Source organism: Sceloporus occidentalis, unplaced genomic scaffold, assembly GCF_023333645.1.
Source record: "Sceloporus occidentalis isolate IW3139 unplaced genomic scaffold, rSceOcc1.0.p SCAF_3, whole genome shotgun sequence".
Classification (NCBI taxonomy): domain Eukaryota; kingdom Metazoa; phylum Chordata; class Lepidosauria; order Squamata; family Phrynosomatidae; genus Sceloporus; species Sceloporus occidentalis.
The window spans coordinates 87,208,373-87,225,534 of record NW_028316983.1 but is presented as its reverse complement, the minus strand read 5'-3'; the positions used below and the strand labels follow the sequence as shown (position 1 = coordinate 87,225,534).

General features: G+C 42.2%; 1 protein-coding gene across 3 annotated transcripts in view; it reads left to right on the top strand.

The window, feature by feature from the left end:
* The window catches only part of ITGB3BP (integrin subunit beta 3 binding protein), a 48,687-nt gene extending 39,461 nt beyond the window's left edge, over positions 1–9,226 (top strand). The window contains exons 9-10 of one of the 3 annotated variants that reach the window (XM_089515332.1): positions 3,731–3,784; positions 7,907–7,994. In XM_089515332.1, coding sequence (XP_089371458.1) covers positions 3,731–3,783 — 53 coding nt within the window. In that variant the 3' untranslated portion in view covers position 3,784; positions 7,907–7,994. Of the gene's footprint in view, positions 1–3,730; positions 3,785–6,099; positions 6,177–7,878 lie in introns of those variants that run through there. The other 2 variants (XM_089515333.1, XM_089515334.1) reach the window with 2 other exon arrangements.
* Positions 9,227–17,162: the final 7,936 nt, after the last annotated feature.

The window sequence follows — 17,162 nt, the reverse complement described above, 5'->3', positions numbered from 1 at the left end:
CCTGCTTCCGGAGATCTGTGGATCCCTGGAGGCCATGATGCCAGCTGTCTTGGCCAATTGACTTTATGAGCACTCGATGTAATACTGACTTCCAGTGCTGCAGCAGCCAGTGGCTACAGACTGGACTGGACTTCCATTTGGAATGGAGACTTTTGTGTGTGAGTGTAAGAGAGTGAGGAGAGCAGAGAGGGGAAAGAGACAGGCACACAGGGAAGCTCTCACAGTTTAACTCCCACATGCCTTGAATCCCGTTGTGGGAGAAAGATTTCATAAATCTATGAAATAAATAAATAAATAAATAAATAGGAGAAGGACAGGGTAAGGGATCACAAAGACCACAGGTTAAGAACCACTGTTCTAGCTCGGTATGGTTTACACTGGAGTTAGGCATCCTGGTGCTCTTCAAATGTTTTGGACTATAATTCTCAACAGTTCCACACAGCATGGTCACTGGCCTGAAATGTGTCCCAAAAAATCTATAGGTCTACATTGACTGGCTGTGAATTTGAAGTTTTTGATAGAAGGTTTTCCCAACCTTTTCTGGAAGTAATGAGTCAGGAACTTTCTGCTGCAAACCAAGTCTCAACTAGGGATGGTGAAACAGCATCTTTGTCTCTTTATCTATTCCATCCATTGTGTAAAACCTTTGCGACATTTTTTTTAAGTGTGTTGGTCTGAGCTGACAATCCTAGATCCCATTTTAGGGTCATTAAAATACTCTTGAGTGGTACACATCTAGATGAAAGAGGAATAGCTGCTACTTTATTGGAACCAAAGTTGGGAGCAACCTGCATTTCTAGTAGTGATGAGATGGCATTGCGTCATTTACTCTAGGGGTCAGCAGCTGTGGCCCTCCAAAAAACATTTAGGCCTACAGCTTTGAGCAGATCAAGCCTCCACACAAATGATGAGGGATTACAGAAGTTGCAGTTCAAAGACATGTGGAGTGCCACAGTTGTCCACCCCCAATTCTAACAAACAAGAAATGTATTTTAAAAATAAATGTGTATTTGGAGAGACAGAATAGTGTAGTGGTTTGAGTATTGGACTAGGACACTGGGAGACAGAGTTTGAATCCCTGCTGGACCATGGAAACCTACTGGGCAACTTTGGGCAAGTCACACTCTTTCAGCCTCAGAGGAACGCAAGGGCAAACGACCTCTGAACAAATTCTGCCAAGAAAATCCCATGATGAGTTCGCCTTAGGGTTGACATAAATCAGAAATTACTTGCAGACACACAACGACAGATTTAATTCTCACTGTATTCATTGTGGCTAATAAAGAAATTTTGTGTGTGTTTACTCAGAAGTGAGTTCTATTAGGTTCACTGGGATTTAAGTCTCAGGTAAATGTGCCTAGACAGCAACCCTCAGTATGGTTTAGGACTGTATCCTTATAGTACAATCCTTTACACACCTACTGAGATGTGAACCACACATGACTACCATGGAACATTCCCCTCAGATATACATGTATAAGACTGCAGGTTTAGTTCATTTGAAAGCTGTGCTATTCTTAAGATTATTTTGTAAGAGACAAAGTTTTGGCGGTATTGATTTTTGTGGAGCTTTTTTTTTTTTTTTGCTTCAGATGAGACTTTAATCTGTCTAGTAGAGAGATGCTACTTAACAGGAAGAAAAATGGTTGGTACTCAGTTATTCTTTTGACCTATAAATACTGAGTGGTTCGATCTTTTTTTTTTCTCCATTCATTATATGAAAGAACACTTTGTTTCCCACAAGACACTTGTCTTAATACTTGGCACAGCTGTAATTAGGGTGTGAATTTTAAAATACAGCCTTCAGTGTGTGCAGCATTGCAGGCCGAAGCTACCCTTATGATAGATATTTAGGAGTCAAACCACAAACCTCTCCAGTGATTTAATATCCTATGCTATGTAGATGAAATATTAAGCTATTAACTTTGGTGGCAGACATACAAATGCATATGAGACATACGGCTCTAAGGCTTGAGACATATACACAACTAACCATATGTACACACCCATACACATATTGGCCTGTCAAATTACATTCCTTGTGTGAGATTCTACCAACATTATGCATCATGTACTTTGATACATTTATCTTAACACCCCATTTCTCTTGCAAGTCTCTCTCTTCTCATGAGATGTTTTACAATTGCACACAAATGTGAGGATGAAATAAAAACTTAAACTGTTACTAATTGCATCAGTGCTATATATGGTAGCTCGTACATAACTAAATATTCCAAAATATCTATTATATACATCTTTGAGATGTATAATAGTTATTTTAAATTTTAAAAAAGGAAAGGCACATTGCTTTGGTCTCACTTAATAGCAATTATATTTTAAGAAGCATAAATAACTTGCCATCCAGACACTACAAATATCCAGGTGCTCTATATGTGCTGATGACAACAAAATTGAAAAGAAAGACTGTAATAATTCTGACTGGTTTTCTCTGCAGAAGATATTGATTATTTGTGTGTGGTGAGAGATTTGGAAAATTCAATTAAAGGAGTTGTGCAAAGGTTTCATAAATTTTCCTTGTACAGCGTGTACACAGACACTGTTGCGTATTAAATCAATGCAGCACTTCACAATATATTTTCTTTGAAACATAAAAATAAATAACATTTAAACAGTTCTGCTTACTACAGAAACAAGTTTTATTTTCTGTGAAGCATTTAGTCATGTGCTATCACTGACTCATACACATTTGCCAGCTGTAACAAATTTTATAGACATTTTCTCCAGAGACATCGCTCATGTACTATGAATTTTTAAATGAGCAAATGGTGAAGACGGGATGTCAGCAATATAAAAATTGATCAGTTAAAAGATAAAAGCATAAGTAAAGAGATTTGTATGGTAGTCTTAATAGGTTTTATTAAATAAAAATACTATGAAAGGACAGTAATGAATAGACTGAAGGCTTTAACTGTGGTTGAGGTGGAGAAAAATTATTCTGGCACATTTAAGAGAAGATTGGTTTTATATCACCAGACAGGTGGCCATTTTTTCCCTCACTCCCTCTCCAGTTTAGAGCTTTACAGGCTTTAAAGCTTTCAAACTTGCACACACATGCACAAAAGAGAGTAAACTTTCCACTAGATCATGACCTCTTACTCTGCTGGTGAGGTTCTCCACTTCACAGAAGCAAATTAGGTTAGTTTTCTACAAAAGACCTGAAGCTGAGCTGCATTGTTGGTTGAGGCCTTTGGACATCCCCACAGTAGATTCCAGATAAACTATGAGATGGTGATTCTTGGTGGAAAGGTGAAGTACAGTGATAACAAACCCAGTGGGGAGACATATTGGCCAGATAGTGTGATGTGGCCATAATAAATACAAGACAGGATGTCTAGTGAACAATAAGTGCATGGTTAAACTGGTATGTTTTTGCTTTTAGCTTTTCAATTTTTTAAAATCTCACACTGTCCCTGGAATATGAAGCACTACTGTACACTTTGAAAATGTGGAGAAATAGACACTTTGGTCATTGTTGTTAATAGTTAAAACTGTAAAATTGTCAGCACTTGGAATTATTTGTTCTTCAAAGCAATTTATATTCTATAATAAAAAGTAGTCATATTCTACTGAAATCTTTGGCTCTAGCCATGTTGATTCTTGTTTCTTATGTCATACTTAGTATTTTCTGTACTGTTAAGTATAAACTGAAGTTCAGAATTACATCCATTTTCTTGTTAAGTGAAATAAGTCTCTCTTTTTTGTTTTCCAGATTATCACAGACCTCACAACAGTTTTGCATTCCTTAAATCCCTCATTGATTAAGGTGAGGAGACTTTCCTGATTGAACAAATGAGTCTGAAATTTGTAATTAAACTTGTAATTAAAAACCTGGTTTTTGAAGAATTGCAGATTTGTGGATAAATTTGTGCTTTGATTTGATTCTTGTATGGGGTGGAATTAGGCTGGATAACCCTTGGGGAGACCCTCCAACTCTACAAATCTTTGATTCTGTCATAATAATAATAATAATAATAATAATAATAATAATAATAATAGGATTTATTTATATGCTGCCCAATCACTGGGAGTCCGGGCGGCTTACAACAGAGGGGATAATAGATGGTTCCCTGCCCTCAGGCTTACAATCTAAAAGACACGACACAAAAGGCGAAGGGAATGGGGGGGGGATCAGGTCTAGCATTCTTCTCTCCCTCTGAGGCCAGGACCAAGGCAGATGGACTGGAGGGAGGGCTCTTCTTCTTCAGGCTAGCCCTGGTGGAGCGGGGCCTGCCTGGTCAACTCCCTCATAGGCCGGAAGATGACAGTTATGGAGGGAGGAGTTTCTTCTTCCAGGCTAGCCCTGATGGAGCTGGGCCTGCCTGGTCAACTCCCTCGCAGGCTGGAGGATGGCAGTTATGGAGGGAGGAGTCTCTTCCAGGCTAGCCCTGATGGAAGTCATAACTCATAATGGAAAAGAAAACTGATTTCACTTGGATTCACTTTACTTAATGTGACCATTGTGTGTTGAAAGTGGAAAAACAGCATAGATCATCATCATCATCATCATCAATATGTGCTTTGAAACTGGTGGGTTTTCTTTACCCTCCTTTCAAAGTATCAGTCAATACATTGAGCTTGTTGAGATGCAAAGTTTTCCAAAATGCATTCTTTTTATATATTTGTAGGTCTTTGTCAAAATATAATTCCATGTTTGCATTCTTCAAATGGAACACTATTTTTTTAAAACAAAAAAGCCTTTTCTTTGTCCTTTCATTTATATATGCAAATATTTATTCAGAAGTTACTTCATGAAGTGTTTTCTTTTTTTTCTGTTTTGGGAATGCATCAAAGCAAAGTTTGCAAGCATTATATCCCCCCCCCTGCCTTTTTTTTTTTGCCAACTTTGGAAATTCATATTCTGTAAAATAACTGTCTATGGACAAACATTAGTCTTTCCTCATGCTTAGAGCCACTCCATGGCATAATTTTTAATTCAGAAGAGACCACAATTCTTGCCTTGCAGGCAAACATTAAGTCCACTGAGTCTATCAAATGTGTCAACCAAACACCCCAAGCAAAATGAGAAATTTAGTCAAGGAAGATGACAAATGCATAAAAATGTAAAGTTCTTCTTTCTAAGTTCACAGATCATAGAATCATAGAGTTGGAAGAGACCACAAGGGCCATCCAGTCCAAACCCCTGCCATGCAGGAAATCACAATCAAAGCATCCCCGACAGATGGCCATCCAACATCTGATTGAAGTCCTCTAAGGAAGGAGACTCCACTACACTTCGAGGGAGTGTGTTCCACTGTCGAACAGCCCTTACTGTCAGGAAGTTCTTCCTAATGTTGAGGTGGAATCACTTTTCCTGTAGCTTGCATCCATTGCTCTGGGTCCTAGTCTCTGGAGCAGCAGAAAACAAGCTTGCTCCCTCCTCAATATGACATCCCTTCAAATATTTAAACAGGGCTATCATATCACCTCTTAACCTTCTCTTGTCCAGGCTAAACATCCCCAGCTCCCTAAGTCATTCCTCGTAGGGCATGGCTTCCAGACCCTTCACCATTTTAGTCGCTCTCCTTTGGACATGCTCCAGTTTCTCCACATCCTTTTTAAATTGTGGTGCCCAGAACTGGACACAGTTGGGGCCTGACCAGAGCAGAACATAGTGGCACTATTACTTCCCTTGATCTAGACACTATATTTTATTGATGCAGCCTAAAATTGCATTGGCCTTTTTAGCTGCTGTGTCGCACTGTTGACTCATGTTCAACTTGTGGTTTAGTTGAACATGAGTCAACAGTGCGATGCAGCAGCTAAAAATATATTTACTATGCTTGCAGAGTTTTTTTAAATATATAAAATTCATGTTTTGCAGCTGTGGTAAGAACTACACATGGTTCCTTAAAACTTGGTTTTTGGACTCAGTACTTCCAAAGGCAATCCATTTCACATGTCCAGTGTTTAGTTTTGAAATCATCTCTTCAGAATATGTTCAAGACCTCATGAAGCTTCTTCACACAATATAACATTTTGAGCTAAAATCCTTTCCACATTTATGAACAAAATGAGGCTTACTTTTTAACAACCATTAGAATTTCATTGACAGGCTCAAATTCTTTTCATGCTTACCAGGGCATTGAACTGAGTGGGACATAATTATGAATAGATATGAATATAATGGTGATGCAGTTGAACATCCTGGTACATCTTTCAAGGCAGGTGGTCTTTTCCAAATAGTTTTTAAATTAATAGTTATGAAAATAAATAAATAATGGTTGCATAAATTTAGTGTTACATGCCATAAGAAGACAAGAAGTTTGGCTTAAGATTTGACTCTGCTTTTTAAACACTATGGGCAACAGGGAATTTTAAAAAATCAGCATGTGCTTTATAGACTGTAGACAAACCCTTTGACTGCATAGATCATGAAAGGCTATGGAGCACCCTTAAAGACATAGAAGTGCCAACACATCTGATAGTCTTGATGAGGAATCTGTACTGAGGACAAGAGGTTACTGTCAGAACAGAACATGGAGAAACAGAATGATTCCCAATTGGCAAAGGAGTCAGACAAGGCTGCATCTGATCACCCTACCTGTTTAATTTATGTGCTGAACATATTGTAAGGAAAGCAGGCTTAGACACAGAAGAAGGAAGAGTGAAAATAGGAGGAAGGAATATCAACAATCTAAGATATGCAGACGACACCATAATACTAGTAGACAACCTCCTAGATCTGGCACAGATATTAAGGAAGATCAAGGAAGGAAGTGCAAAGGCAGGACTAGTGATGAACATAAAGAAAACAAAAATAAAGACAATGGACAGTCTAGACCAATTTAGCCTAGACAATGAAGAAATAGAAGTAGTAAAAGAGTTCTCATACCTAGGATCAAACATTGATAGAAACAAGGACTGCAGTCAGGAAATCAGAAGAAGATTAAGAATGAGCAGAGCGGCCATGAATGAACTAGAAAAGATTCTAAAATGCAAACATATACGACTGAACACAAAGTCAGAATCATACAAGCCATTGTTTTCCCTGTTACCATGTATGGATGTGAGAGCTGGAACAATTAAGAAAGACAATAGGAAGAATATCAGTTCATTTGAAATGATGTGCTGAAGAAGAGTGCTGAGGATCCTGTGGACAGCCAAACAGACAAACAAATGGGTCCTAGAGCAGATCAAGCAAGAAATTTCCATGGAAGCCATGACAAAACAGGCTGTCATACTTTGGGCACATCATGTGAAGGCATGACTCACGTAGGGTGAAGGGAAGTAGAAAGAGGAGGTCATGGGTATGACTTTGAAGGAACTAAACAGAATAGTGGAAGACAAGGAGTCTTGGAAATGTCTCATCCACAAGGTTGCCATGGGTCAAGATCGACTTTAGGGCAGATGAGAACAATGGGATTAATTGTCTTTGAAGTTCATGCTCTTTTGCCTATCCATTCTGTTTCTTCCTCATGCTGTCAGTGGAGCTGAGGTTTATTTATTCCAAGTTAATTATAAAAAGAATGGTAGGCTTGCTAAAAAGGCAATCACAAGACATATACAAACCTAAGGGTATTATAATGAGTTTTGTATGCACTCTGTTTCAAAGCTGAAGCTAATTGGTAGAAACTTGAAAGCAAAGCCAGAAAAGGAGTGTTTTTTAAGGATTTTATACAATATTTTAATTTAACATGCTGAGCTTTTGCTGTTACGAAATATTAAGGTAAAGCCTTGCCTTTCCGTGTGTTAAATTGTAAACTAAAATAGTACTAGGAAGTATGATACTTCAATAGAAACCTTGTTGGTGTCATGCAGAAATGATAAAACTAGAGCCAAGTATGTTGTCAGTTATTGGTGAACTGCAATGCCTGTTTGCTGTTTGTTTTAAGCATTTTTATCCCTCACAGGTCTTATTTGAAGAATATATTCTGCTTGTTTGCAGGATCTACAACTGCCTGATCCTACTTAGAAGACTGAAAAGAAATGCCTGTAAATCTATCTCTCCAGCAAATACCAGCTAAGGATTGTGCAGTGCATTAGGCAGGTGCACATCTAGATACAATTTCTAACATCTAATTTAAACTTTACAATCTGCACAACCAGATAATCTCAAAGTAAATAATATACTTCACCATAGCTCTTTTATGCAAATGTGAAAAAGTCCAGGCTGTATTACTTCTGTGTAGTTCTAAGTATTGCACTTGCCCAACTTTAGTAAAATCCCATAGTGAGTTTTTCCTAATGCTTGGGAAGAAGGGTTGCACTTAAGAATGGATACTATTTCCCAGGGCCTCAAACAAACTAAATTTCACAGTGATGATATGCTCCATGTTTTCTCTGAAGGGTTGCCAGCTTTACCATAAACACTGAAGACTGCTTCCCAGTTTGTGACACGTTGTTTATACAACTGTCCTCACACTCAATAGCAAGAAAAATTTGCCATCTATGTTGGTACAGTCCTTTTGCTAGCAAAGGCATTACCAATGAAGCATTTGCAAAAACCATTTTTGTTACTGTGGTTTCTTTTAAAAAAAACACCCTCAGAATCCCCCCCCCCAAACTGTTAGTGAAAGTATATTTTTCTCTACTATGTAATACTTGAATTCATACTACTAAATACTTTGAAATTCATTTAAATAAAACAACATTTGTGTGTAATACTGCCTTTGGGACCTGAAATCAGAAGAACCACTCCCAGATCTACAAAAGATCTCACATTTTAGTCTAAACAAATGGGAGATACAGTACTTTGGATATTTGGAGGATGCAGTACATCCTGAGCATATTTTTCAATATAAAGATTATTTTAATGGAAGTTCAGGTAGTAAACATATTTTCTTTTTACCAGTGTAAAAACATGGACCTTTTTGAATGGTTAATACTTAACTGTTAGCTTAACTGTTTAAAAATAAGAAAAGAGAGGCATTTGAAGTAGTAAAAGTAGAGGAAAGCAAGTGGTACTGAGAAATGCCCCTGCTTATCATAACTTTTAACTGAAAATGGTGATTAGAGTTAAACTACAGGTGGGAGGGAATTGCTCAACTCTCTTGGCTCTCTACTATTTGAACACCCCTAAATCCATTCCTGAGGGAAATCAGTATAATAGCTTAAGGAACTGCAGTAAGATTGAGGGCAAGGGGGGAGGAAGTGAGACTCCCTCCTGCTAAGGAGCAAAAGGTGCCTTCAGCTCCCCCTAAGCAGCCGTGTGAAACCAAACGGATAGTAATCTTTTGATTCTGTGAGAAAAGTCATCTGCAGGTTTTTAAACAAATTATTACTTGCATAAGCCCACAACTGTTGTTGTTAATGCAATAAAATTGAAGAAAGATAATTTTACATTCCAGTTGAATCTCCTTGATCCAAAATGCTTGGTGCCAGAAGTGTTTTGGATTTCAGATTTTTTTCAGATTTTTGGATATTTACATGTACTTAATGAGATATCTTGGAGATAAGATCCAAGACTAAACATGAAATTCATTTATGTTTTTATACGCACACACCCTGAAAGGACAAGTTGCATACCTGTAACAGTATTTCTTCAAGTGGTCATCTGCGAATACATACAAATGGGTTGTACTGCACCTGTGCAGTTGAGCTCGGAATCTTCTAGAATCACTGGGCAAAGTTCACTTTGCAACTTTTTGCAACTTTTGGGCGGTAGCTCCGCCCATCCCATATAAGTCCCCTGCCTTCCCGCTCTTTCTCCAGTTCCGAAATTTAAGCCACGTAGGCGACATAGGAATGAGCCAGTGTTGAGCAGGACACTGAGGGGAGGATGGGCGGGATTTGTATGTATTTGCAGATGAACACTCGAAGAAATACCGTTACAGGTATGTAACCTGCCCTTCTTCTTCGTGGTCTCTGCGAATCATACAAATGGGTTAGACTGACAAGCTTAGGTCAGTAGTGGAGGGAGTGTCATGACACCAAAGTTAGGTTCAAATAAGCTGTGTTTATTGAAACAACACAATAAAGTTTTGAACCCAAAAACCACGTTAAAGCATTTAGTACCTCAATAAATAGTACTTCTTAATAAGCCATCCACTACAAGTGCATTGCATTCCCAAAAAAGGGCATTCAAGTCTTAAGGTGCATGTGCAAACCATACCAGTCTTGGCAATTAAAAAAATGAACATTGTCAACAGTTTGTAAACGAAGCACAAGGCATTTGGTCAAAGTGTCATTGAAAACGCATGCAAAGTCAAGTTTCAAGGCATGGATAACATGGAACACAATGAAGTCAACAATCAAGAGAATGCAGTGCAAACAAATAAATGTAAACCTGAATCCAACATTGCCCTCCCAAAAGCTGCGTCTTGTTTGGCCCTGGTGTCCAGTCTATGGTGTTTGATGAAAATCAAAGGCTGGGACCAAAGCGCAGCTTTGCAGACATCCTCCAAAGGCACCCCAGTCAAGAAAGCGGAGGATTTCGCTATCGCCCTAGTTGCATCAGTTTGAACCCTGGCAGGGAGAGCTCTACCCAACAGTTCATAACAGAGGTGGATGGTACCAGCCACCCATTTGGAAAACCTCTGCACTGTCACAGGTAGTCCTTTTTTAGGTTCCAAGTAGCACTGGAACAGTCTCTCGGACCGGTTCGAACCCATAGTCCTGTCCAGGTAGAAAGCCAAGGCCCTCCGAACGTCCAAGGTATGCAGGCGATGCTTGGTATCGGTGTCCGGGTTCGAAGCCAGGGTCGGCAACACAATGTCCTGACGCATATGAAAAGAAGACACCACCTTAGGCAAAAAGGTAATGTCAGTCCGGAGGACAACCTTATTCCTATGAAACCTAAGGAAGGGCTGGTCCCTCTACAAAGCGCAGAGCTCACCCTGCCTGGCGGGCATAGGTAATGGCCACCAAGAAAGCTGTTTTCCAAGTCAACAGCCTTAGATCAGTGGTGGCCAAAAGGCTTGGATTGCAAACAAAACAGCATGGTGTCCAAGCTCCAGGCCAGTGTCAGTAGCGACACTGGAGGATGCAGGTTATTGTAACCCTTCAGGAAACTCTTCAGAAGAGGATCTTTGAAGAAGGAAGGTCTGCCCTCAAACTGATAATGAGAGCAAATGGCAGAGAGGTAGCATTTGATGGAATTAAGGCATAGCCCCAAATCCAACAAGGAGATCAGGAACTCCAGCACCGTCGATGACGACACCTGTGATGGGGGGAGGTCCTTCATAGCAAGGAAATCAGCAAACTTCTTCCATTTGGAAGTGTAGGATTTCTTTGTAGCGGCTTCTGGGCAGCCAAGATCACCGTCTGTACCGAGGGAGGAAGTTCCTCTAGGGATGGAGCCTCCAGGCCACCAGTGACAGGTTGTCGATGTCTGGATGTCGAACCCGACCATCCTGTAGAGTGAGCAGGTCAGGACGTGACTCGAGACAGAGGAACTCCCTCTGAGATAGGTGGAGCAGAGACAGAAACCAAGGCTGTCTTGGCCACCAAGGAGTGATCAGGATGGAATCCGAGCGGTCTGCTGTCATCTTGGATACCACCCTGGTGATCAATGGGAAAGGAGGGAATGCATAGAGCATCTGTCCCGACCAGGCAAAGAGGAATGCATCTCCTAGGGAGTTTCTTGTCTGTGACCGAGAACAAAACTAGGAGCACTGGGTGTTCAAGACTGTTGCAAAGAGATCGACCTGAGGCATTCCCCACCAATTGAAGAGGTCGGCCACTGTCTTGGGATGGAGCATCAATTTGTGACAAGTTGCTGATGATCTGCTGAGCTCCTCTCCTGGCAAATGGACTGCTTGAAGGAAGATTCGTCTTGGGGTGCACCATTTCCAAATGTGAAGTGTGATTTTGAGCAAAGTCCAGTATTTGGTGCCTCCTTGTTTGTTGAGGTAGTACATCACTGTGGTGTTGTCCGCCAACAGAAGTACTACCCTGCCCCGCAAACTTGTCTCGAATGCCTTCAGGGCTTTTTCAACAGCAAGTATCTCGAGGGCGTTGATGTGGAGAGTTTGTTTGTCTTATGACCACTTGTCCTTGATCATTAGGTCTAGGGAGTGGGCTCCCCAACCCTCCATAGAGGCGTCCATGCTCAGTGTGATCTGTGGTTGAGGAGGCAAGAAGAGCATGCCGGTGCAGACGTTCTTGGAGTCAAGCCACCAGTGGAGCAAGTGGGTGACTGGCCTCAGTACTGTGAGCCATTTGGATGGAGGGTCTGTCATTGGATTGAAGATCGACAGGAACCACAACTGGAAGAGGTGAAATCGAAGCCTTGCCCACAGGGTCACAAAGGTCATGGAGACCATATGCCCCAGAGCCACCTGGACATCCCAAGCACGCACCCTCCTGTGAGCAAGGCAGGACCGGACTGCAGTGCAAAGGGCTTGAAACCAGTCTGGAGGCAGACAGGCGATACACTCTTCAGAGTCGAGAATGGTACCGATGAACCTGATTCGCCTGGTTGGAGTGAGATCAGACTTGTCCACGGTCACCACGAGCCTGAGAGATGAGAGAAGCAACAGAGCAAATGCGAGATCCAACTGCAGTTCATCCATGGAGGAAGCAGCGAAGAACCAGTCATCTAGGTATGGAAAGATTCAGGTCCCTCTCTGGTGAAGGTAGGCTACGACCAGCGCCATGCATTTTGTGAAGACTGTCGGAGCCGTGGAGAGACTGAAGGGAAGGACATTGCATTGAAACATCTCAGGAACCTCCGGTGACTCTCCCGAATTGCCACATGGAAGTAGGCATCCCTCAAGTCGATTGTGGCGAACCACAAGCCCTGGTACAATAGGGGCAAAATAGAGTGAAGAATTACCATACGGAAGCGACAGTAAATCAAATAAGTGTTTAACATACGGAGGCCCAGTATTGATCTGAGACTGCTGTCAGTTTTGGGCACTGTGAAATATCTCGAAAAGAAACATCTGGGAGCTTGTGAGGGATCTATTGGTGAGATTACACCCTTTGCCAAAAGAGTGTGTAATTCGTTGAGAAGGGTGTCTGAGGGGGAAGTGGAAATGACAGCGGGAGCTCTTCAAACTCGAGGGCATAGCCCCTACAGACAATGTCCAGGACCCAGGAGTCAGAAGTCAGGGTGGCCCAAATGTTGAAAAAGGGCCTCAAAATATTTAGGAAGCAGTTGGGAGTGACAGAGCATGCAGTGACCCTTGAGGACCTCTTCTTGGCTTGTTCAGAGTCTTGCTTTCGGTATTTTTTTTTTGGTACCAAGACGGAGCCTGGCAATAGCCGGAAGATGAAGATGACTGAAGGATAGCGCTGCCTCTGGTGATCCTGTTGTTGGTACTGGCGGTCCTGCTGAAAGGGACGCTGACCTTGTCTGTACCACTGGCGCTGTCCTCCGTAGTGCCTACAGGAGGAAGATTGGGGTGTGGAGGACATACCATGCTTCCGTGCCGCAGCCTTCAAGGGATACTTGAAATTCAAGCGACCATCAGTCTCCTTGTTGAAAAGGCCAGCATCGTCGAAGGGCATATCCTTGATCGTAGCCTTAGCGTTGGTGTTGAGGTCTGAAACACGAAGCCAGGAATGCCTCCTAAGAGCAATGGAAGCAGCAATGGACTTGGCTGAGCAGTCAGCAGAATGTCTGGCCGAGGTTATCAGCCACCCGCCGATGAAATGGGCCTCATCTCTGATTTCATTGGCTAACTACTGTCTTTCTTCCGGCAAGTCTTGGATGATGTGGGAGAAACAGTCCATTAAATACTGGATGTATGCCCCCAGACATGCGTTGTAGTTGGCCTCCTTGATACCAAGGAGTGAAGAAGCATAGCTCTTTTTAGTGAGACCGTCTATCTTCTTGGCCTCTCGGTCAGACAGGGAGGTTGATGTCTTAGAGGTGAAAGCGTGCTGTGAGCCCTCTACAATAGCCGAGTTCTGTTTGGGGTGGGAGAGTAGCCATGAGACTGAGAAGGTGTGATCCTATATAGGCTCTCGATCTTCTTGGAGGCCTGGGGTACAGAGGCAGGAGCATTTTGCTGTGTGCTCCAGAGAAGGAAGAAACGGGATGGAAGGAGGGGTGGGAAGCTTCCCATGTATGCAGCTTTCTATCGGGTCCGCAACATCATCATCTAGATGGGTGACCTCAAGATCCAAGGCTCTTCCCATACGGACCACAAGAGCACCAAAGGAGCAAACATCTTCCATCAGAGAGGAAGCACCAGGATGGGACAGCTCCTGAGGGGAATTAACTGCCTCATCCTCCGAGTCTTCAGCCCCAGCATGGGAGGAATGAGAAGCAGCACGAACTGAATCGTCATCATCATTGTCCTCATGAAGGAGGATAACAGGTGAGGGCGACCAATCCCTTGTTTGAGTGGCCTGAACCTGAGTCACCGAGACAGGAGCTGGTTTAGGTTTCGTCGGTGCTGCCGGTGTTGATGTCAGGACTGAAGCAGCTGGTGGAGCTGGGACTGATGCTGACAAGGAAGAAATTTGACGAGCAATTTGTCGACAAGCTACTTCATGATCGACAGGCAAGAAACAAGTGTTGGTTTAGCTATCGTAGATGTAGCAAGGTTGGCGTTGGAGTGGTTGACTTGGAACCGGGGTTGGAGAGCGACGAGCCTGAGACAAAGAGAGTGGGCGCGGGGCGAGGACTGGCAACTCATCTTCAGAACGAAGGTTTGGGTCTGAAAGGACACAGATGTCAAGATCCTCGATAGACTTGGCTGACAAGGAGATTGAAGAGACTGGTGGTCTTCTGAACCCAAAGGGTCGGAGCGCGCCTTCTTAGAGTGCGAATGCTGAGGAGAAGGGTCCTTGGCACCCGAATGCTTCCGTTTGGAGGAAGATTTGGAGACATCTTTGTCCTTTTGGGGGCCCTCATCTTTCTTGGAGCCTGAATCACCCTTCAAGCCAGCAACATGTTTGGATTTTTTAGCAGACTTTGACTTATCCTTGTCTTTAGGCCATGGCTCCTCCGGTTCGGCCAAGCTCCTTTGGACACATAATCCCGGCCTGGGCTACGGAGAGTAACCGAAGCTGCAGTCACAGCAGGCTGTTTTGAGGCAGATCCAGAGGTGCCCTGGATGACCATGCCTTCAGCAGCCAAAGGTGGAGGGGCCAAAGAAGACTGGGTGGTCCCTTGAGGCTGGAGCACCTGCTTATACAAAGCAGCCTTTAAGTGGGCATCGTGGTTTTTTCTGGGCTGGGGGGTGACGGACTGGCACTGAGCACAAGTTTTAGGATTGTGACCCTCGCCGAGGCAAAGGAGGCAAGTGGTATGATTATTCTTCTCAGGAATCTTACCACCACAGGTGTCACTAGCTTTAAACATGGAACTTCCTGACAGTAAGGGCTGTTCAACAGTAGAACAAACTCCCTCGGAGTGTAGTGGAGTCTCCTTCCTTGGAGGTCTTTAAGCAGAGGTCAGATGGTCATCTGTTGGGGATGTTTTGATTGTGATTTCCTGCATGGCAGGGGATTGGACTGGATGGCCCTTGTGGTCTCTTCCAACTCTATGATTCTATTCTATGATTCTAAACAGAGGAGGCATCTTATCCAAATCGAAGTCCAAGCCAAAGTCAAACAAGCCAACCGATCAGAATCAAGGTCACCGTTGCAGAAGAGTGAAGAATGGTCATATAACTAGTCCAAGGTCAAAACAGATCAGAGTATACCGAAGCGATTCACAAGCGAGGTTCCTAAAGTTGCTAACGTGGCAGAAAAAAGGAACTGGAGAAAGAGCGGGACGACTGGGGACTTATATGGGATGGGTGGAGCTACTGCCAAAAAGTTGCAAAGTGAACTTTGCCCAGTGATTCCAGAAGGTTCCGGGCTCAACTGCGTGGGCACAGTACAACCCATTTGTATGATTCGCAGAGACCATGAAGAAGAAGTAATTTTATACACAATGTTTTTAATAATTTTGTGCATGAAAAAAAAGTTTGTGTACAGTGAACCATCAGAATGCAAAGGTGTCACTATCTGAGCCACCCATGTGGATAATTTTGGATTTTGGAATACTTTGGATTTCAGAATTCCTGATAAGGGAAACTCAACCTCTACAGAGTTACTGAACAAGTTCATTTTTTATTTTGGCATTTCAGTGTCAAAGATACGGGTTTTAGGTTACAGTTCAAATCAATCAGTGCTAGACACTTCCAAGTAAGTGTATTTGGAAATAAGTTATTCAAAGAAAGAAAGGCTTTTGTATGACTGTGTGTGTGTTAGGGAAAGAGTTCTTCAGAGGTAAGTTATTAAATTCCAAAGAATTTAATATGACTATGCCACTGTGATGACCGAATTCTCTTTTCATTAGTTTGTCTGCTTTATAGTTTAATTCTAAGCATGTTTTAGCATAAGTCTCACTGATTTCCATGTGGCAGATACTGTTGTACGTTTGCAATCTAAGGCTATTAAAGCAGTTACTGCTTCTGGGCCACTTGTACTAAGCTATTTCCTTTTTTGAAAACAGCTGGGTCTGTTAAGAACGATTTCCTAGTTCAAGATAAGGTAGATCAGATAACTCTCACTTTAGCACCCTTGAAGGCCATCTGAAGGACAAAGAAGAGAGATACACATAAAACTAATGTTTTTATTTGCTAGGGAACACTTGCTCTGGTCTTCTGATTACTACATGGGGGGAAAGGGCTAATGGAAATGTGAGACCATTGCCCTGTCCCACTCATTCCTTCCCTTGAAAGATTCTTGCAGTGCCTCGGCTTCTTAGAGATATTCCATTGAACTTCTCTGCAGTGACTGTCCACCCCGTACACTAAAATTGCGCAGTACGAAGGCTTATCTACAGTGAATTCTCCACCTCTAAAAATGTGATAGATATGCTAGAATTGGTGGCTCTTTCCATTGGTGGCTACAGCCATGAGTAAGTAATGGAGGAAAAAAGAAAGGTCTTCACCAGGTCAAAATTGCTGTTTATCCTGAGGAAGAATTGCAACCACAGCAGGAGAGCAGAGCTAGGATTGTTATTGCATAATATGATAGAAGTGAAAGTAGGGCTTTCAAATGTAGCTTTTCAATTCTCACACCCCCTTTTAAGTCTTAAATAAATAAAACACAGGTTTGGATCCAGAAAACCACTTTTAGAATGGGGATTCCCTTCTATTCCTTTGTGCTGCAGCATCCTATAACTTGCCTGATATTCTGGGATTTGTGGGACTAGTATGACAAATGGCATGGTAGGTAGATTGTTTGGCAGAATAACAGAGATGAGTACCATGAATGAAACAATAGAAATAAAATGTAGGTGTTGCATGCTTATG